The sequence below is a fragment of the Pteronotus mesoamericanus genome, unplaced genomic scaffold, assembly GCF_021234165.1.
Source record: "Pteronotus mesoamericanus isolate MK-2021 breed Mesoamerican mustached bat unplaced genomic scaffold, CSHL_Meso_final scaffold_1186, whole genome shotgun sequence".
In the NCBI taxonomy this organism is placed as follows: domain Eukaryota; kingdom Metazoa; phylum Chordata; class Mammalia; order Chiroptera; family Mormoopidae; genus Pteronotus; species Pteronotus mesoamericanus.
The window spans coordinates 583,139-606,280 of NW_026555302.1; the positions used below are offsets into that span (position 1 = coordinate 583,139).

The 23,142-nt window shown below is 37.4% G+C and overlaps 1 protein-coding gene across 4 annotated transcripts in view; it reads left to right on the plus strand.

Annotated features, from left to right (window-relative positions):
• Positions 1–23,142, plus strand: part of RPS6KC1 (ribosomal protein S6 kinase C1) — a 149,902-nt gene that overhangs the window by 40,901 nt on the left and 85,859 nt on the right. For 3 of the 4 annotated variants that reach the window (XM_054587629.1, XM_054587628.1, XM_054587627.1), the window contains exon 6: positions 6,037–6,399. The exons of the other annotated variant lie outside the window; for it this stretch is intronic. In XM_054587629.1, coding sequence (XP_054443604.1) covers positions 6,037–6,399 — 363 coding nt within the window. The remainder of the gene's footprint in view (positions 1–6,036; positions 6,400–23,142) is intronic. 4 annotated transcript variants of the gene reach the window in all.

The following is a 23,142-nucleotide window of genomic DNA, read 5'->3' on the forward strand; positions in this document are numbered from 1 at the left end:
GGTCCAGCTGTGTTGCGAAATGATCACCGCAGTAAGTCTAGATGGCATGTGTCACCATCCATGGTTAGAGATATTTTCCTTGTGATGAGGACTTCTAAGATGTACCCTGAGCAATTTCCAAATACAGGGTTATTAAGTAGAGTTGCCATGCTGTACATAATCCCCATGCCTTAACATATTTTATAACTGGAAGGTTGGCCTCAAATTTAGTTCTTGAGGGGTGGGAGGAGGTGGAAGAGGGAAGGGGGGTAAGTGGTGATGGAAGGAGACTTGGCTCGGGGTTGTGAACACAGCACAGCGTACAGATGATGTGTTTTGGGATTTTCACCTGAAACTTGTATAATTCTGTTAACTAGTGCCACCCCCAATAAATTGAAAACAATTAAAAAATTAAAAGAATTAGTTCTTTATGGGCATTCTGAGGATTTGAAAGAAAAACACTGAAATCAAAATATATTGACAGGATGCCAAAGTCATGTCTAAAGCTGATGAGAAATTTGAGTTTAGCTGCCACTAACAAGTTTTTACCCTAACTTACTTTATTTGATATGAAGTTCTCAATTTGAATCTGTAATAGGAGTTGACAAAGTATAGCCTGTGGGCCGGATCTGGCCTGCCATCTGTTTTTGGCTGATCTAAATGCTAAGAGTGGCTTTTATATTTTTAAATGGTTGACAAAATTCAAAAGAATTTTTTTGTGACCTGTGTAAATTATATGGGATTCAAATTTCAACATCTATAAATAAAGTTTTATTGGAACACAACCCCGCGTATTCATTCACATATTGTCCGCGGCAGCTTTTGTGCTATCCCAGCCGTGCTGAAGAGCTGTGAGAGATGCCCTGCAGAGCCTGAAATAGTCGCTCCCTGGCCCTCAGAAAGGTTAGCTGGTCCCTGGTCTAGAATTGTAGTCTAATTCACCTTTAATTTTGAGTTCCTCAGGAAATAATTTCCTTCTTAATATACTGGGTTTTCTGAGAAACTTGGCAACCAGTATTCAAGGGTGTTGCAGCTCTCATAGCTGTTTCCAAGACTAACTTTTACATAACCCAGTTGCCAGTCTTTCTTGATTTTATAGATCTGTGGCTCTCAAAATGTGGTCTTTAGACCCCTAGGTATTCTCGAGATCTTTTCAGGGAGTCCCAAGGCAGAAATATTTTGTTAATCGTCTAGGAAATGACTTACGTTTTTTGCTGTGTTGATTGATATCGTCACCGATGATGCAAAAACAATGGTGGTAAAACTGCTGCTGTGCTGGGGCGTGAGTCAAGATAGTGACCCCAGCCTGTAACCGTGGTCATGGCATGTACTTGCAGTAGTGCCAGGGCTAAGAGTGTCCTTGATAAAGCAGTAAAGGGTAATTGTATTACATCTCCCTCTTTGGCTACATGCTTTTTGATATTCTGTGAGACGCAATGGAAGTAGACACAGAACACTTCCGCGCACTGAGCTACCATGGCTGTCTGGTTGTCCAGAGGAAAAGCGCTTGTGCAGTCGTTTGTGCCATGAACCAGCTGCTTTGTTGCTGTAACACCATTTTTGTTTAAAGGGTTGATTCACAGACAAGTTATCATTATGCAGACTTGGGAATTTGGCAAATTCTTCTTTTTAAAATATTTTTAAAATTTTTATTCTTTTAAAATTATATTTCATTGATTATGCTATTACAGTTGTCCCGATTTTGTTCCTCTTTGCCCCCTTTCACCCAGCACGCCCCACTCCCTCAGGCACTCCCCACACTGTTGTTCATGCCTATGGGACATGTGGGTAAGCTCTTTGGCTACCCCATGTCCTATACTGTACTTTGTATCCCTATGGCTATTCTGTGACTAATCCCCTCACCTCTTCACCTGTTCCCCTACACCCATCTCCCATCTGGAAACCATCAAAACTGTCTCCATCCATGAATCTCTCTCTGTTCTTCGTGTTTGCTTAGTTTTTTAGATTCAATTGTTGACAGCTATATATGTTTGCCATTTTATTGTTCATAGTTGTTTTTTATATATGTATATATTTAAATATTTTTACTTATTTATTTTCAGATAGAGGGGGAGAGAGGGAGAAAGAGAGTGAGAGAAACATAGGTGGTTGCCTCTTCCATGCTCCCACCTGGAGACTCGGCTGCAACCCAGGCATGTGCCCTGACTGGAATTGAACCAGTGACCCTTGAGTTCTCAGGCCGGTGCTCACTCCACTGAGCAACACCAGCCAGGGTTTGATCATCTTCTTTTTCTTAAATTAAGTCCCTTTAACATTTCATATAATAATGGTTTGGTGTTAATGAACTCCCTTAGTTTTTTCTTGTGGGGGGAAAACCCTTTATCTGCCCTTTGATTCTAAATGATAGCTTTGCTGGTGAGCTCGTGGGCTGTAGGTCACTGCATTTCATGACTTTGAATATTTCTTGCTAGTCCCTTTTAGCTTGCAAAGTTTCTTTGGAGAAATCAGCTGTTAGTCTTATGGGAACTCCCCTGTAGGTAACTAACTGCTTTTCTCTTGCTGCTTTTAAGATTCCCTTTTTATCTTTAACCTTTAGCATTTTAATTATGATGTGTCTTGGAGTGGGCCTCTTTGCATCCATCTTGTTTAGGACTCTGTGCTTCCTGGACTTGCATGTCTATTTCCTTCACCAAATTAGGGATGTTTTCTTTCACTATTTTTTCAAATAGATTGCCAGTTTCTTACCCTTGCTTCTCTCCTTCTAGCACTCCTGTGGTGCAAATGTTGGACCTCTTGAAGTTGTCCCAGAGGCTGCTTATACTACCTTCATTTTTTTGGATTCTTTTTTTCTTCTTCTTGTTCTGATTGGTTGTTTTTTGCTTCCTTATGTTCAAATCATTGATTTGATTCTTGGCCTCATCTACTGTACTGTTGTTTGTTCTTTATTTCAGTTAGTGTATCCTTTGTTTCTGACTGGGTCTTTTTTAAGCTGTTGAGGTCCTCAATAAGTTCCTTGAGCATCCTTATAACCAGTGTTTTGACTTCTGTATCGGATAGATTGTTTATCTCCATTTAATTTAGCTCTTTTTCTGGAGTTTTGATCTGTTCTTTCATTTGGGCCATGCTTCTTTGTGTCCTTGATTGGGCAGCCTCTCTGTGTTTGTTTATATGTATTAGGTAGAGCTGTTATGATTCTATGTACTGGAAGTGTGGCCTAATATAGTGGGTGTGCTGTAGGTTCCAGTGGCACAGCCTCCTCTATAACTCAACTGGGTGCTCGAATTGTGCCCCTCATGTGGGCTGAATGCAACTTCCTCTTGTAGTTGAGCCTTGGTTGCTGTTGGCTGATCAACGGGAGGGATTTACCCAGGCCAGTCAGCTACAAGGATTGGCTGTGACCTCTGACCACCAACCTCTGCCCTCCATGGAGAATCAGCTGTGCAGGAGCTCCTGCGTGGTCTGTAGCTGTCCACTGGGTGTGCTTGCCCTGGGGTTTCCTGGGTGGTGCAGGCCAAGGTCAGCCCCCACCTCTGTTTTGCCACGGGCCTCCCTGCCTGAGCTGTAAAGCAGTCTGAGATGGCTGCTTCTTGTGCTGGGCTTGGAGACTCCCAGGCGAAGCCAGGCTGTGAATCTAGGCTCGCTGCTGCTAGTGCAGCGCCTGGGGCTCACTGAAACCCGCTGTTGCTTGTTTGAGAGGATTTAGGAAGTTGTACAGTGTGAGCCTAGACCAGCCATTCATATGGAAATGCAGCTTGGATGGGCCTGTAAGTTGGGTGGGGCGGAGTCTTTGGGGATCTCCTTGTCAGATCAAACAGTGTTAGCCAGGTTGATGGAGTCTCAGATATGACACTAGCCTGGCTGCTCTGTGGCTCTGCGTGGGATAGGGCTCAAAAAAGGGACAATGGATTCTGTTCATCCTGATGCCAGACAATTCAGCCTCTCCCGGTGTGCCACTGCCACCCTGGTGCTGGAGCTCAGAGGGAATGATTCTGAGTAAGTGAGTCCATGTGTGGATTGAGAGGAACTGCTTGGACTCGAGAAATTTCTTCCACTGGCTCAATTCCTGCTGGTTTTGAAGCTAGAATTTGTGGGGACTTATTTTCCTGGCACTGGAACCCTGGGCTGGGGGTCCTGGTGTGGGACTGGGGCCCCTCACTCCCAAGATACCCATCACGAATTTTTTCCACCACACAGGGTATGGGACTAGCCGATTCGTGTCTGCGCCCCTCCTACCAGTCTGGATGGGTGTGATTTCTTTAATTCTGTGTTGTCAGACTTCCATTCAACTTGATTTCTGATGGTTCTGAGTGATGGTTGTTCTATATTTTAGTTGTAATTTTGATGTGGTTGTTTGAAGAGACAAGGCATGTCTGCCTATGTTACCATCTTAACCAGAAGTCTGGCAAATATTTTTTCAAAAGTAAACGGAGCAAGCTGACACTGAAGGGAAAACAACTGACCCTATTTGTTGCCACTGATAAAATTCAGTTTTGCAACTCAGAATTAGAATTTTGGAGAACTTGTTTCTCTTACTTTGAGCTTGACAGTTTTATAATATTTAAAGAATTTTCTGGTGAAATTGATGGTGATAGTAACAAATGTGGTTAACAAATGTGGTTTTTGGGGCAATATTGTAATATGGAATATGTCATCATTTGGAAGATCTGTGTAACTCTGGGAACCAGTATTTTCAAAATGACCAATATGTGTTGTTACAAACTCATGATGGATAAAAAGATCCATTCAGTGTGAGACAGACCAATAGATTTGAGTTTAACAGCAACAGAAATTTTATTGGTAAGAATTTATGTTCTATACAACAACTAAGCTTTAAGATAAAACCACTCACTAAGTTTTGGTGTAGTATCAAAAGGCAACATCCACAGTTATTTAAAAAGGCTACTAAAACATTTACTCTGTTTTCAGTTACATCTCTATGTAACATTTTATTCAAATCTTGTAACCAGAACAACATCTAACAATACACTGAGGACTGGATAGGAGAATCTAGCCATCTTCTGTTATCAAGATTGGCAGAGATGTAAAAGAGTACCACTTTCCTAAGTATTTTTTGTTTTGGAAAATACACTTTTTAAAAATAAAAATTATGTTAACATGGAATGGGCTTAATGTTTAATCAAAATTTTTAAGTCTGTTTTTTAAATATCCAGATTGGTAACTATTTACAGATATAATCCACATAACAGAATTTCTTTGAGATCATCAATCGTTTTTAAGAATGTAAAGGGAGGTTTTTAGACCAAAAAGATTAACAACTGCTATTGTAGATCATGCTCATTTACCGTGAAGTCAGTTATATGAAATGGTAGAACTAATTTTCATTGCTACCAATTTCTATAGCACTTATTGATTTTCTGTCAGAAAAGTAATATATGAATACGGACCAAACTCTTTCCAAAAGCTGTGGAAGAGGCTGAAACAAAAAATTTTTTAAATTCAGGTCTTTAAAAAAAATGACATACATTTTCCAGATGCGGATGGTGACCTAAAATCACACCTCTGAGTATATATCATCTAATAATTAAATAATTATTATATAATTGACATAAGGGATATAACTTAGTGATAGTCTATATGCTTCATATGCATTCACTTTTCCCCTCATTTAATGCCCTGAATAATAAGTAATACTATTAAGTAACTTACTGTTGGTCACACAACAAATTTTAAGAGCTGGGTTTCAAGAACTTTTTTTTTTTACTTACTCTAAAGCTCTTACTCGTTTCCCTTTCTCATGATATTATTGTTCATAGCACCTGTATGTACAAACATCAGCTTTCTAAAAATGGTTTACAAGATCTTGTGGTAAAGGCTGTTTTTGACGCCAAGGCTAAACAAAGGCTTGTCTCCAGTTTTAGTGTGATAAGTAAGGCAAGGAGTGGTCTTCCAGAGTTACCAAAGGTACAAAAATGAATGATCTGAGCTGAAACATTTTGCTAGACACTAACTTCCATCAGTAAATTACAGCCTTCCTAATTGACTTGGATAGAATGAAAAAATGAATAGTTGGCATGATTTGTTTTCTTTTGGCCGAATCTCATTTTAATATGTTTACTGTTGTGATCATATTTCCAGGCTTCTCCAGTGATAGTGACCTGGTCTCTCTTACTGTTGACGTGGATTCTCTTGCTGAGTTAGATGATGGAATGGCTTCCAATCAAAATTCTCCCATTAGAACTTTCGGTCTCAATCTTTCTTCGGATACTTCAGCACTAGGGGCTGTTGCTTCTGACAGCGAACCGAACAAAACAGAAGAAGAACGGGAAAATCGTAGCCTCTTTCCTGGCAGTTTAAAATCCAAGCTTGGCAAGAGAGATTATTTGGAGAAAGCAGGAGAACTAATAAAGCTGGCTTTAAAAAAGGAAGAAGAAGATGACTATGAAGCTGCTTCCGATTTTTATAGGAAGGGAGTCGATTTACTCCTAGAAGGTGTTCAAGGTACAGTTTTACCTGTATTAATATTTCTTATGTTGGCACCTGGGAAAAAAGTGTATACATGTAACTATGTCTTATGTTATAATGCTATGTAAAAACACTGAAAATGAGAAATTACTGAAGATTAAATGACCTAAATGTGGATACATACCTCTGGTTACATGGCAGTATCAGGTATACTGAACTATATACTTTGATCAATTAATCAACAAAATAGGATTTAAATAATCAAGTCTCTAAGACTCTATTATGAATAATAATTTTTTTTCCTGACATGGTCAGTGTTCATCAGCTTTCGTCTCTCTCAGGAGGGTTCACAGAGATGCTTTACAGCATTAAGTCTCGGTGGCCTGAATAGACAAGGTGACGTGGGCTTTTAACTAAGAGTGTAAAAGGTTCTGGGATTTGCCTACTGTTTTATTCTTTGTTGTTTAGTTGCAGTAAATTCTCAACTAATGAATGGGGCTGAGATGAGGCATGTGGAGTTAAATGTTACTGAAGTTGGTAAAGAACTTAGGTCTATTTCAAGCATCAGTCTTTGTTTACTTGTTCCCTTTCCTTGTAGAAGCAGAGTGAAGCTGGCTGCAGCTAGTGACGTGACTTCCTAGACAGAAACCAAAGTTTGATGGGACCTTCTTCCCATGGTTTTCTTTTCCAGAAAATTACCCTTTTCATCATTGTTTAGTGGTCTTGGACTTGTTAGTGTCATTCAGATACCACAGTGTCCTGTGTCACAAACGTTTTTGTTCCTACCCTCAACGTGCCCTGCGTCCTGTAGTCCAGAAGCATTCTGTTGTACTCATCCTAGAATCTAAACTTTCATGCTTCCAACGTGGTGTAAAGATGAATACTTGGCTGTATGGAGTGGAAGAGGAAGCGTGTGCAGTGTGGAGTAGAAGAGGAAGTGTATGTAGTGGCCTTTTAACTAATTTGACTAAATCTGTTGTTTTTAATCCTTCACTTTCATGTCCACAGCTAGCTAGTGCCACCAGTTCCTGCACTTTGGGAGAGATTTAGTGCCAGGTATGTCAGGCGGCTTTTTAGAGTTTCTCCAAGTCTATGACCACCCCTCATTTACAGTTTTCTTGCTCCTATCTTTTCTCTCAATCTCTTTGTCCTAGTGGGATTATGGCTTAAAAATAATTATTTTACAGCCATGTTAATGGAATTTCAGAAAGGAGCATTTCTCTTGGTTTGACTGATAATACAATATATATCATTTTGATACAAACTTGTTTTTCAAATAGTTTCATAACCTATTGGGGTTTTTTATTTGCTAGTAGAGCATTCTGGCCTTAAAAATCTACTCATTTTCCGTATTTGTCTTAACTTTTATTTTGGATGGGGGTTTAACATAGGGATAAGTTGCAAACAGTGGGCTCTGTTATTTTTTCCTTTTCTTTTTACATACTTTTTTTGTGCTAAAACATCGCTAGTATTTAATTGACGTAGATAAAACACATCAGTGTGATTCTTTTGTCCAAAGTCATTTACATTTAACCCTAGAGCACTTCATAATGTTACCACTTGATGGCACCAGAAAAATAAAAATCTTTGCTTTAAAATGAGCGTTATGGATACATATCAGCAAATAAAAAAATATATCACTTAGTTACTTTGTGATTATGGTGGGAAATTATTTCTCCACTACAACTTGATACCAAACCTGCTAGACTGTATCGTAAGGAATGTTATCATTTAAGCATTTTTTTTTAATCCTCACTGGAAAATTTTTTTCCCCCATTGCTTTTAGAGAGAAGGGAAGCTGGGAGAGAAAGAGAGAAACATTAATGTAAAGAGAAATGTTGATCGGTTGCCTCTTGTATGCACCCCAACTGGGGATTGAGCCTAGGTGTGTGCCCTGACCAGGAATTGAACCTGTGACCTATGATCCAACCAACCAAACTGTGCCAGCCAGAACTAACCATATTTTTTTTCTATTTAACATGTGCCTCTCTTTCTGAAACCACAACGCATTGTTTTTTGTTGTTATTGTGCAATCAAATCCAAAAAGTTATAATAGACTAATTGCTTTTAGCCTTTGATTGTTATTCATGATGTGATAAATTTTTGTTCCTACAAACTGTGGAACCATAATCACAGAATTCTACTTTTTAAAGAATATGTAAAATAACATGGTTATATTGTACAATTAACCATGTGCCGGGTGTCATGTCAGGGCAGTGCTTCTAGTCCATGGATTATATTTAAAAGTATCAGTCTCCTCCTAACAGACACATGGACATATTTCAGAAAAAACTTTCCCCCAGTTTAATTGACAATAATTGACATATAATATCAAGTTAAAGTTATACAACATAATGATTTGATAAATGTATATATTGAGAAATCATTACCACAATAAGTTTAGTTAACATCCATCACCTTACAGAGTTGTAATTTTTTTTCTTGTGGTAAGAACTTATAATGTACTTAAAAAAAATCATTGCTTAGTTAACCGTACCATTTCTTTAATTCTTAATTTTTTTGGTAAAGGTTTTACTTATACATTTTTAGAGAGAGGGGAAGGGAGGAAGAAAGAGGGGGGGAGAAACATCATTGTGTGAGAGAAACATTGGTTGCCTCTTGCATGTCTGCAACTGGGGACCTGGCCCACAACCCAGGCATGTCCTTTAATGGGGATTGAACCAGCAAACTTTTGGTTTGTAGGCTAGTGCTCAATCCACTGACACAAATGAACCAGAACAAAGATCTACTTTCTTAGCAATTTTCTTTTTTCCTTTTAAAAAAATTATGCTTTATGGATTATGCTATTACAATTACCCTAATTTTTCCCCTTGGTCTCCTCCATCTGGCACCCCGACTCCCTCAGGCAGCCCCCATACAGTTCATCTCCATGGGTCATGCGTAGCTTCCTTGGCTACTCCATTTCCTATACTGCAACTACCTATTTGTACTTCTTAATCCCCTCACCTTTTCACCCATTCTCCCATACCTCCTCCTGTCTAGCAACCATGAAAATGCTCTCTATATCCATGATTCTGTCTGTTCTTGCTTGCTTAGTTTTTTAGATTCAGTTGTTGATAGATATGTATGTATTGCCATTTTATCGTTCATAGTTTTGACCTTCTTTATCTTAAATAAGTCCCTTTAACATTTCATATATAAAGATTTGGTTTAGTTTTTTGTCTGGGAAGCTCTTTATCTGCCCTTTGACTCTACATGGTATCTTTGCTGGATTGAGCAATCTTGGCTGTAGGTCCCTGCTTTTTATGACTTTGAATATTTCTTGCCAATCCCTTCTAGTCTGCAAAGTTTCTTTGGAGAAATCAGCTTACGGGAACTACATTAGACTATTGGATAGTCTTATGGGAATTCCCTGCAGGTAAGTAACTGCTTTTCTCTTGCTGCTTTTAAGATTCTCTCTTTATCTTTAACCTTTAGCATTTTAATTATGATGTGTGTTGGAGTTGGCCTCTTTGCATCCATCTTGTTAGGGACTCTATGTTTCCTGGACTTGCATGTCTATTTCCTTCACCAAATTAGGAAATTTTTCTTTCATTATTTTTTTCAAATAGATTTCCAATTTCTTACTCTTGCTCCTCTCCTTCTGTCACCCCTATGGTGTGAATGTTGGACCTCTTAAAGTTGTCCTAGAGGCTGCTTATACTATCCTTATTTTTTTGGATTCTTTTTTCTTGTTGTTCTGATTGGTTGTTTTTTGCTTCCTTATGTTCAAATCATTGATTTGAGTCTTGGCTTTATCCACTCTACTGTTGTTTCCCTGTAAATTGTTCTTTATTTTAATTAGCATGTCTTTATTTGTGATTGGATCATTTTTATGCTCTTGAGGTCCTCACTAAGTTCCTTGAGCATCCTTATTACCAGTGTTCTGAACTCTGCATCTGCTGGATTGCGTATCTCCATTTCATTTATCTCTTTTTCTGGAGTTTTGATCTATTCGTTCATTTGGGCCATGTTTTTTTGTCTGCTCATTTTGGCAGCCTCTGCGTTTGTTTCTATGTGTTAGAGCTTCTGTGACTCCGTGTCTTGGTAGTGTGACCTAACATAGTAGGTGTCCAGTGGGTCCCAGTGGCACAGACTCCCCTATCACCCAAACTGGGTACTTGAGGTATGCCCTTTCTGTGGGCTGAATACACCCTCCTCTTATAGTTGAGCCTTGGTTGCTGTTGGCTGATCAATGGGACTGATTTATCAGGCCAGTCAGATACAAGGACTGGCTTTGCCCACTGACCACCAACCTCCACCCACCGTGGAAGATCAGCTGTGCAGGAGCCGGGTGGTGGAGCTCCTACGTGGTCTGTAGCTGTCCACTGGGTGTGCTGGCCCTGAGGTTTCCTGGGTGGTGCAGGCCAAGGTCAGCCCCCACCTGTGTTTTGCCCCAGGCCACCCTGCCTGAGCTATAAAGCAATCTGAGATGGCTGCTCCTTTTGAACGGGCTTGGAGATTCCCAAGAGAATCCAAGCTGTGAATCTAAGCTGGCTGCTTCTAGGCTGGGCCTGGGGCCACTTAGCAAGTGGTACAGGCGCTGAGGGCTCATGGAGGCTGGCTGTTGCTTGTTTGAGAGGATTTAGGAAGTTGTGCAGCATGAGCCAAGACCAGCCATTCATACGGAAAAGCAGCCAGGGTGGCCATAAGTTGGGTGGGATGGAGTCTCAGGGATTCACTAGGGTGGGGCAAACAGTGCTATTCAGGTTGATGGCACCAGCCTGCTGGCTCTGTCAGGGGAGGGGTCAGAAAAGGGAAAGTGGCCTCTGCCCATCCTTCTGTCTGGGAGAAAACAGTCCCCCAGCTCTTTCCTTGATGCCAGACACTTCAGTTCCTCCCTATATGCCAATGGTGCCTTTCAAGCTGCTACCCTGGTGTGGGAGCTCAGAAGGAGTGAGTCTGAGTAAGTCTATTTGTGGGTTCTTTAAGAGGAACTGGTTGGGACTCCAGAAGTTTCTTTCACTGACTCAGTCCCCACTCGTCTTTGCAGCCATATGTTATGGGGCTTATCTTCCTGTCTTGGAACCCTGGGCTGGGGGGCCTGGTGTGGAGCTGGGACTCCTTCCTCCCAAGATATCCTTCCTAAATTTTTATCTACCACACATGGATGTGGGACCAACCTGATCTGCTTCACTTCTCTGCTTCTCCTACCAGTCTGGATGGATGTGGTTTCTTTATTTCTGTAGTTGTCACACTTCTCTCCAGCTCAATTTCTGATGATTCTGAATATTGTTTGTTGTATATTTTAGTAGTAATTTTAGTGTGGTTATGTGAGGAGGTGAGCTGTGTTTACCAATGCCACCATCTTGACCAGAAGTCTTAGCGACTTTCAAATTTACAATATAATATTGTTAACTCTAGTCGCCATGTTGCACAGTACATCCCCAGAATTAATCTTATAAAATTGATGTGTGTAAATTTTGACCACTTTCACCCATTTCACCTTCCCTCCACCCCCTGCTTCTGGCAGCTACCACTATCTTCTCTGTTTTGTGAGTTTAGTTATTTTTAGATTCCACATATAAATGAGATCGTACAGTATTTGTCTGTCTCTGTGATTTATTTCACTTAGCATAATGCTCCCAAGTCTACTCATGCTGTTGCAAATGGCAGAATTTCCTTAATATTTATGGTTGAGTAATATTCCATGGGTGGGTGTATACATTTTCTTTATTCATTCATCTGTTGATGGACATGTAGGTTGTTTCCTTGGCTATTGTAAATTATGCTGCAGTGAATGTGGGAGCGCAGATATCTTTTCAAAACAGTGCTGTTATTTCCTTTGTATATATAGGTAGCAGTGTAATTGCTGGATCATACTGTATGGTGTAGTTTTATTTCATTTTTTTGAGGCACTGTCATACTGTTTTCTATAGAGGCTGCACCAATTTATATTTTCAACAACAGTGTCCAAGAGTTCTCTTCTATCCACATCCTCTCAAATACTTGTTACCTATTGTCTTGTTGTTGATAGCCGTTCAGGCTGGTGTAGTGTTAGCTCATTGTGGTTTTGATTTGAATTTCCCTGATAATTAGTGATGTTAAGTACCTTTTCATGTCCTGTTGGGTATTTGTATGTCTTCTTTGGGGAAATGTCTGTTCTGTTCCTCTGCCTATTTTTAAAATCAGATTGTTTGTTTTTGTGCTGTTAAGTTTTGTGAGTTCTTTATATATTTTGGATATTAATCTCTTATTTGATATATGATTTGCAAAGGTTTTCTCCCACTCGATATGTTGCCTTTTCATTTTGTTGATCATTTCCTTTGCTGTGTAGAGCTCTTTAGTTTGATAGATTCACACTCATTTTTGCTTTTGTTGCTTTTGCTCTTTGGTGCCAAATCTAAAAAAATCATTGCCAAGACTGATGTCAAGGAGCTTACCCCCTTATATTTTCTTCTAGATGATTGTGGTCTCAGGTCTTATGTTCAAATCTTTAATCCATTTTGAGTTGATTTTTTGTGTATGGAGTAAGGTAGGGGTCTAATGTCATTCTTTTGCATGTGACTGTTCATTTTTCCCAGCAGCATCTATTGAAGAGGCTATCCTTTCTCCATCCTTCTTGGCTTCTTTGTCATAAATCACTTAACCATATATACGTGGGTTTATTTCTCAGCTTTCAGTTTTGTTCTATTGATCTGTGTCTGGTTTTATGTAAATGGTATACTTTTGATTATTATAGCTTTTTAATATAGTTTGATGTCAGGCAATGTGATACCTCCAGCCTTGTTGTTCTTTCTTAAGATTGCTTTGGCTATTTGGTGTCTTGTGTGGTTCCTAACAAATTTTAGGATTGTTTTTTCTGCTTCTGTGAAAAATTCCATTGGAGGTTTTTTGTGTTTTTTTTTTAATGTCTATATTTTTAGAGAGGGGAAGGGAGGGAGAAAGAGAGAGAGAGAAACATCAGTGTGTGGTTGCCTCTTGCGCATCCCCCACTGGGACCTCACTGCAACCCAGACATGTGCCCTCACTGGGAATTGAACTGGTGAACCTTTGGTTTGCAGGCTGGCATCAGTCTGCTGAGCCACACCAGCCAGGGTTCCATTGGAGTTTTAATAGGGACTGCACTGAATCTGTAGGTCACTGGGTAGCATGTACATTTTTAACAATATTAATTATTCTAATCTATGAGCATAGAGTATCTATTTATTTATTTTTGTCTCAGTTCTTTTATCCATGGTTTATAGTTTTCAGTGTACAGATCTTTTGTCTCCTTGGTTAAATTTATTCCTAGGTGTATTATTCTTTTTTGTGTAATTGTAGATGAGATTATTTTAAAAATTTCTCTTTCTGATAGTTTGTTATTAGTGTATAGAAACAAAATTGATTTTTGTATATTGACTTTGTATCCTGAATTGTTTATTAGTTTTAACAGTTTTTTGGTGCAGTCTAGCATTTTCTATATACAATATTATATTATCTGCAAATAGAGTGCATTTTATTTCTATTTTACTTGGATGCCTTTTACTTCGTTTTCTTGCCTAATTATTCTGGCTAGGACTTCTAGAACCATGTTGTATAAAATTACAAAAGTGGGCATCCTTGTCTTGTTCCTGATCTTAGAGGTAAAGCTTTTAACTTACCACCACTGCGTGTGATGTTAAGTATAATGGACATTACTCTTTAATTTGGGGGAAATGGAGAGCTCCTTCTTGTGAGCTGACTTGACATTTATGAGCAGAAGAGATATTTCCTTGGGGAACGTTTTTCCTAGTGTGACAGAACTGTTATTGAAACATCACTGTAACCAGTAATAACAAGGAATCATTTTAATTTAACTCTCGCTGTAAGATTTGTTACCTGTAATCTTGGTTTGGATTGACATGTGTTATAATACAGAAATTATTTCTAGATATCTGATCACCCAGAGAAAGAAATTTTCCAGAGCTCAGTAGGAGTGCTTTTTATACAGGGTTCATAAGAGTTGGCAAATTTTGTTATTCTAAATACTAACTATTCATCCTAACTAAACTATTCATCCTAAAGGAGTTTATCTGAGTTGTTTGTAGAACTGATAAAGATGGCATGATGTTTTTTTGTACTTAACTGGTGTTTGCACAGCTGAGACTAGATGCAGCACACAATAGCAACAGTCTGTTTGCCCATCCAGCGGAGAGAAAGCATACCCTGCCGGTGGTAACTTTGAATTCCCCTCTTGAACCTGACACTGCTTATTCTCCCAGCCTAGAAATCTCTCTTGAAATTAAGGTACCATCTACTCTTCTTGAGTCCACAGGTCTTTGTGGGTTTAAGAGAGAAAATCCAAAAGTCTCAATTGAAGGAATCAACTTGAGCCTTTGAATAGCATGTTTCAGTACATATATTTTCATGACTGTCTTGTTTATATATTTCTGTAAGTGGCTGAGATGATTGATTTGTATTCTTAGTGTAAGTTTATTGGAATGATTTTTATAATGTCGAGTGGCAAATAGATGACATAAAACTATTAATGAAGTTTTTAATAACAATAATTTATTATTTATTACATGCTACTGTACAAGGGGTTTTTCCTAATGTTGTTTTTAATTCTCAGAACAAGCCTGTAAGCTGAATTATGACTGATCATACCAGGCTTTGTCTCGGGACACCAGAATTTAGAGGGTGCAGACATTTAATATAATGATTTTAAAAGCTTGTCTCCTAGTTAGCAAGAATAATTATTAAAAACAGAAAGCTACCAGATGGTGAGCATTGTTAGTAACATTCATATTTGGGCTACATTATAAATCACAGAGTTGAATTGAGATCGAGTGTTGTTTGTTCTAGGTGTGAAAGTTGCTGGTTTGTTCTGTGTATAAGGTACCTACTGTAATCCCCATTTTACAGATGGAGAAAACCAAGACTTAACACAGAGTAAGCAATTTGCTAAATGACACAAGCCAACAAGAGTTCCAGATTTTAGTCTAAGTTTTTCTGAGTTCAAATCTTGTCTTCCTTCCATTATGCTGTGTTACTTCTCACACATTTCTCCCCTAATTAGGTTAGTTTTTTAAATTGGAGAAACAACAAGTCCTCTAGTATCTACTGTTTTTAAATTTCATTTTGAGCCCTGGCTGGTATGGCTCAGCAGATTGAGTGCTGACCTGTGAACAGAAAGGTTGCTGGTTTGATTCCCAGTCAGGCACATGCCTGGGTTGCGAGCTGGTCCTGGTTAGGGGCGTGTGAGGGCCGTGTGAGAGGCAACTGATCAATGTTTCTCTAGCACATTGATGTTTCTCTCCCTCTCTTTCTCCCTTCCTCCCTGACTCTAAAAATAAATAAATAAACATCTTTTAAAAAAAATATTACCCTTTACTTTGAGTAACCATTCTTTTTCTTTTTATCCACTTGTTTGCTCATTCAACCATCTATCCTTCCCATTGACCATTCAACAAGTTTTTACTACTTCTCTGTACCAGGTACTGTAATAGTGAATATAAAATGATTTTTTTCATAAATATATAAAATAAAATTGAGTGATGGCCCTTCAAACTAAGGTCCCTTTCTTTCCCTTTCCTTTCTCTCTCTTCCCTTTGTTTCTACCTTCTGCATACATTACAAAACTCACAATGACAAAAAAAGACTGCCTGGATGTTGTTATCTAGGTTTTTTGACAGTCTTGTTGATATTTTTGACCAGTGAGATTATTTCTGGTGTTATTACTCAGTGAAGAGGAGATGCAAGCAATCTTCTGCCATTTTCATCTTGGTAATTGCTATAATAAGCAATATCAAGCTATTTTTTACAGTTTACTCCATCCCTGGGTACATGTGTGCTAGGCTCCCAGGGATGTCCAGACATATTTCAAAAACTGTGACCCACTGTGCTGAGGTACTGCATCATTCTGGGGCTCATACTGGACCTTGATTCTTATTTGTCTTCCCATTTAGACTAACTCAGAATTGTTGGATTGGTTCTAGAACATGTTCAGGCCCTATGAATGCGGTTAGTTTCTGTACACTCATAAAAATGTATACTCAAGTGCTTTAAAAAGCAGTTTTAGCCATTGATTTATTCCTTTGCATGAATCACTCAAATATTAGGAAACCCGAAAGATAAGCTTATTCAGTTTAGAATGGATGGATATATAAGAAAAGTGGAAGTAAAGTTTGTGTTTGATAAAGGGAAGCAAGCCTCTTAACTTTTTATTGCTGAATTTCAGAAATGAAATGTGTAACTTTAAAAATAAAATTGATTTTGCTTGTTTATGGTATTTTTGTAACTCTGAAGATATTTTGAAAATATTGTCTAGTCTACTTTATGTTTAAGGGATTTCCTAGTTCAGTACAAAGTGTGATATAGTAGAAGCCTAACAAGACCAAAAATTGTATTTATTTTAAAAGACATCAGTGGCATGATCTTCTTGCCTCCTAATGCATTGGCTCCTAGCTTTTTTCATTTATGGTCACTTTTGAGAACTTTATTGCTCTTTTTCAATTTTGTTTTTACTCTTTGGGACCCTTACATCTCTATATAAATTTGAAAATCACTTTTTATTTTTTAATTGAGATATAATTGATATATCTTTACTTTTATTTTTATTATCGGAGGTCCTAGTTTTTTTTTGAGAAAACAAGAAATCTAGATTTTTATGTGAAGATTGTTAATGTTGGCTAGTAATTCAATTAAAAACACTCTAAAGGTCAGATGAAGCATGTCCTGGGACACAGCTGTGCCATGAACCACTAGTTGATGACAGTAGCATACTCCCCATTTTATTTATTTATTCATTTATTTATTTAATTTTTTATTGTGTTTAATCACCACAATTTAGCCGCCTTATATCCTTCTCCTCTCACAATCATTTTCATTATTTTAAAATTTATATTTAATTATTTTAGAAAATCAGCTTTCTTTACAAAGGCTATTGGAATGTTGATAGGGATTGCATTAAATCTGTAATTAAATTTAGGGAGTATTGTCATTTTAACAATATTGTCTTCCAGTCCATGAACACAGGATGTGACATCCTTCATCTTAAAAGCCACAGTGTTATCCCTTTCTGACTGTTCTTTCAGTAGGTCTCACTATGATTTTCTGCCAGGAAAGGCTGCCTGATTTTAAGGACCCTTGCGATTTGGTTGAGCCCACCCTGATAATCCAGGATAATTGCCCTATCTCAGGATTCTTAACCTTAATCACATTTGTAAAGTTGCATTAGCCAAGTAAAGTAATATTTTCATAGTTTCCTTGATTAGGACATGGACATCGTTAGGAGTCCATTAGTCTGCCTAATGTATCGGTGAATTTACTTCTAAATACTATACTTTTAAGTATTTTACGTCTATATACTGTATATATAATTTCCCAGCAGTTGAGGTTTTTCTAATTATCTTTTTGCTATTAATTTCTAGCTTAATTCCATGGTGTTCAAAAACTTTGAATGATGTAGTTTTTCTTTTAAAGATTTTATTTATTTATTTTTAGAGAGGGGAAGAGAGGGAGAAAGAGAGGGAGAGAAACGGCAATGTGTGGTTGCATTTTGCACACCTCCTGCCGGGGACCTGGCCTGCAACCCAGGCATGTGCCCAATACTGGGAATTGAACTCATGACCCTTTGGTTCACAGGCCAGTACTCAATCCACTGAGCCACACCAGCCAAGACGATTTCAGTTTTTTGGAGTTTGTTGTGTCTTTCTTCATAGCGTCAACTCTGAAGAAAGGGCTAACCTTACTTGTTTAATTATTTTAATTCATGGCCTTGAAATGGGATGTTCAACACATTATAAAACGTATTTGAGGGTTACTTTCTATAACATGACTATCTTTATGTTTGTAGGACATTTTCTTACTTTTTAGTAGTCTCTGCCTTATTTTTTAGTAGTTAACCAATTATCACAGGGTAATCATTCTGTAATAGTTGATTGCAGAATAATCTTAGGTCCTTGTGATTAAATTGATTTTGGAACTATGTGAGATGCCAGTAAATTATTCTCTAATTAATGAAAGCATATCTGTTTTATTGGCTGTCAGAAAAAAGCTCAGAGTATAGAAAAATCTTGCTGTAAAATAGTTTTCTTGAATGAGTCCAGAGCATTGATAGCCCCTTCCTCTACAAAAAAAAGTACACTGTAGGACAAGAAAAAACAAAGTTATAAGTATCCAGGACAAATAAAAGCAGAGATTAGAAACAAAGAACCCAAAGTCAGCCTTTTTTTGTTGTAGTGATGTGTTTGGTACTTGGAGGGGAAACAGTATCCCACTTTGCACCATTAGCAAAAGGCCCATTTTTACCTAAGCAACAAGAAGGAAGTTTAGAAGGAATACATAATGAGCAGAGGCAAACATGTGGCTTTTAAGTGTATGGTAATAATCCCTTGAAATGAATTGATCCAGTGGTGTAGGGATTTTCACTGTGTGATTGATCCAGGCTGTGGTTCAGGAAGAGGGAAGCAGATGGATCCTGGCAAAACCTCTGAATTGAAGAGCTAGAGCTAAAAATCCAGGAAGACCAAAGCCAGAGTTTGCATTTAGCACTTGCAAGATTATTGCCTGATGTCTAGTGCTTTATCAAAAGAGATGACAGTACAGAGATTTTCAGAGTGTCTCCTGGAATATTCAGCAGAGGACTGATTAGTGTATGAGATTTGAGGAAACTACCCCAGGCTGGGGAAATGAAAGGATTAGGGGAAGCATTCTGGGCGCTCACACAAGGCTGGGAATAGTGTCTACTGCTAGCAGATAGTCGCAAAAACCTCACTCATAGGGCTTTGGGTAGAATACTCAAGAAAGGCCTTGCCTCAGTGGTGTGGAATCATAGTTAGCTGCCTTAGGCCAACCCTAACAAATCTTAGAAGCAAGACTCAAAAGGATCAGACTGCTTCCAAGAAACATAACTCTATCCGAGAACAAAACTCAGTAATATTTTTAAGATTAGAAAACTGTTGAACACCTAATAAGATAAAATTCACAATGGCTAGGATCTAATAAAAAATCTTCTATCTATTCAAAGGAGCATGATAAATATAAGCTATAATGATGAAAAAGTCAATCAATCAAAACCTATCCAGGAGTGACACAGATGTTAGAATGATCAAACAAGGACTTTAAAACTTATTATAGCTGTTTTTACTTTGTTCAAAAAGTTAGGTAGAAACATGGAAGATTTACAGAAGACCAAAATTGAACTTACAGAGATGAAAGCTACAGTATCAGAAATGAAAAACACAAGCAATGTGTTTGTCGCAGATTAGATATTGTAGAAGAAAGGATTAATGAACTGGAGGATATAGCAATAGAAATTATCTGAAAAGAAACAGAGAGAGATTAAAGAATAAAACATCAGTAAGCTATAGAACAACTTCTTTAAGTGTATGTAATTGGAACCCCTGAAAAGGTAGGGGGAGGGGAAGACAAAATTATTTGAATAAATAATGCCTGAAAGGTTTTCAAATTTGATGAAAACATTCTACACTCATGTGCCAGTTAATGATGGGGATATGTTCTGAGAAATGTGTTGTTAGGTGATTTTGTCATTGTGCAAACATCATAGAGTGTGCTTACATAAACTTAGATGGTATAGACTGCTACTATAATTGTGCTGCATTTTTATGTGACTGGTAGTGCAGTAGGTTTGTTTATACCAGCCTCACAACAAACACCTGAATAACGTGTTGTACTATGATGTTATGATGGCTATGATGTCACTAGTTGATAGGAATTTTTTTCAGCTCCATTATAATTTTATGTCATATGTGTGGTCCATAATTGATTGAAGTATTGTTCTGTGGTGCAAGACTGTACAGATCCAAGAAGACCAACAAACCCTAAGCATAAAAAACATGAAAACTACACTAAGACACATTTTAACCAATTTACTGAAAACCAGTGCTAAAGAGAAAATCTTAAAATTAAAAACAAGCAGGTAAAGAGATGTACAGAAGAACGAAGATGAGAATACCTCAGATTTTTTTGTTAGAACTATTGTAAACAAAAAGACAGTCGATAAACATGTTTAACAGAAAGAATAAAAAAGTCTGTCCACTGAATTCTATAACCAGTGAAAATATATTTCAAAATATAAAGGCAAAATAAAGAGTTATTAATTGGAAATGATGGATATGTTCATTATTTTGATTGCAGTATCTGCTCTCTCTTGGTTGGTTGGTGTAGGTGTCAATTCTGTTGATCTTTTTAAAGAACTGTTGACTTTATTTGATTTCTTTATTTTTTTATTTTTCTATTTCATTGGTTTTTGCTTCTTCCCCTGCCCTCTTTATATGTAGTTTGCTCTTCATTTTTTTGGTTTTATCTTAAGAGGTGGAAGGTTAGGTTATTGATTTGAGATCTTCTTTTCAGTATAGGGGGTTAAAGCCATAAAGTCCTTCTAAACACTGCTTTCACTACAGCCTGTGTATTTTGATAAGTTGTTTACATTTTCATTAAGCTTGAAATATTTTCTAATTTTCAGTGTGATTTCCTTTTTAAGCCGTGGGTTACATAGAAATGTATTCTTTAATTTTCAAATATTGTGAATTTCTCAATTTTTTTTTTTATTGTTGATTTCTAGTTTAATTCTCTTCTGGTTAGTGAATACACTTTGTATAATCTAAATTCCTTTAAATTTATCAAGACTTGTTTTGTGGGCTAGCAAATCGTCTGTCTTGGAGAATGTGTATTCTGATGGTTTTTGAATGGAGCATTGGGTAGATGTTAGTTAATTTAGGTTGGTTGATACTGTAGTTTAGGTTTTCTGCATCATTATTGATTTTCTGACTTTGTTTTAGTAATTATGAGACAACTCTGACTAATGTTGAATTGTCTGTTTCTCCCATTATTTCTGTAAGTTTTTGCTTCATCTGTTTTAAGATACATGCATATTTATAATATTTTCTTAATTAGTTTAACTTTTTAGCATTATAAATTGCCTTTTTTTTCCTGTAGTAATATTTTTCTTGATACCTTTTTTGGTGGATATAGTATAGCTTATTCCACCTCTCATTACTTTGTTAAAAAGTGATTTTATTTATTTATTTATTTATTTTTAGAGAGAGGAATGGGGGGAGAAAAAGAGGGAGAGAACATTGAGGTGTGAGAGAAACTTTGGTTGGTTGCCTTTTGCATGTGCCCCGGCGAGGGACCAGGCCTGCAGCCCAGGCATGTGCCCTGACCATGCGTTGAACCAGTGACCTTTTGTTTGTGGGACAGTGCCCAGCCAACTGAGCCACACCTGTCAGGGGCCTCTCTTACTATTTCTTCACGACATATTTTTCCATCCTTTTACTTTCAGCCTATTTATTTCTTTGAATCAAAGTGTGTCTCATATAGACAGGATATAGTTGGATCCTTTTATAAAAAATCCAGTCTTAATGTTCTCTGCTTTTTGATTGACATGTTTAATCCATACAGATTTAGTATATTCAATAATACTCGCGGGTTTATGTGTGCCATCTTGCCATTTTCTGTTTGCCTCATGTCATTTTTTTTTACTCCTCCTTTTGTGGGAAGTAGAAATGTTTTCTAGTGTATCGTAATTATTCTCTCTTTTTTAAGACTATATAATTTTGAAATTCTTATTTCCACAGCATTTTTTTCCTGATTATAATAATAAGCATTTTAACTTAAAACATTTTATTTCAGAGTACAACTACCTTAATTTTAGTAATGTATAGAAACTTTGCCTCAGTGTAGCTACCTTTCCTTTCTATTACTTTTTGCTAGTATTTTCATTTAGGTTACATCTCTATATAAGCCTTACAGTGTAGTTTTATAATCACTGTTTAAATGTACTTTTTTTTTTTTTTTTTTTTTTTTTTTTTTTTTTTTTTTTTTTAAAATGTACTTTTAAACCAGTTGGAAGAGAATGAGAAAAATATATTTATACTATCTTTTTATATATATATATTTTAAAAGATTTTATTTATTTATTTTGACAGAGAGGGGAAAGGGAGGGCTAGAGGGAAAGAGACAATGATCAGTTGCCTCTTGCATGCCCCTAACCTCGGACCGGACCTACAACCCAGGCATGTGTCGTGGCTGGGAATTGAACCAATGACCTTTTGGTTTGTGGGACAACATCTAACCTTCTGAACCACACCAGTCAGGGCCTGTCTTTTATCTTTTCATTTAGGTTTTTTGTAAGGCAGAAATGCTGCAACAGATTCTTTCAGTTTCTACATGGGGATGTTTCTTTTGCCTTTATTTTTGAAAGAGTTTTGCTGGCTGTTGGATTCTTGGTTGACATTTTTTTATCCCTTTCCCCCTTAGCATTTTGACTGTCGTCCCCCTGCTTTCTAGTTTCTGTTTTTCTGATAATACGTAAGTTGATTTTGTTGAGATTCCCTAGTACATGATGAGTAATGCTTGTCTTTTGGCACTTTTAAGATGTTCTGTTTTGGCTCTTAACAGTTTGGCTATTATGTGATTAGGTGTGGATCTCTTTGAGTTTATCCTCTTGATTTGTTGTGTCCTTTGTATTTGATGACCTTTTGGGACATGTAGATCAAAATTCATCGTATTTGGGAGGTTTTCAGCTGTTATGTCTTAAAACTTTTTCCTCTCCCCCCTTTCTTTTTCTTGGACTGTATTACGTGTATGTTAGCATATGTGTCTGAGTCTGGTTCTTACCACCCCCTTTTATTTAATTTTATTCAGACTGGATAATCTCTACTTAACTATCTTCAAATTTGCTGATTTTTTTTTCTGTCAGCTCAGTGTATTATTGAGTACTTTTTAACTGCAAAATTTCTATTTGGTTCTATTTGACAGTTTCTGTGTTTTATTGTTAATGTCTATTTGATGATAGTCTTTGTACTTTTTAAAAGTGTGTTTTTACTTTGTGTTTAAAAGTCTTTGTACTTT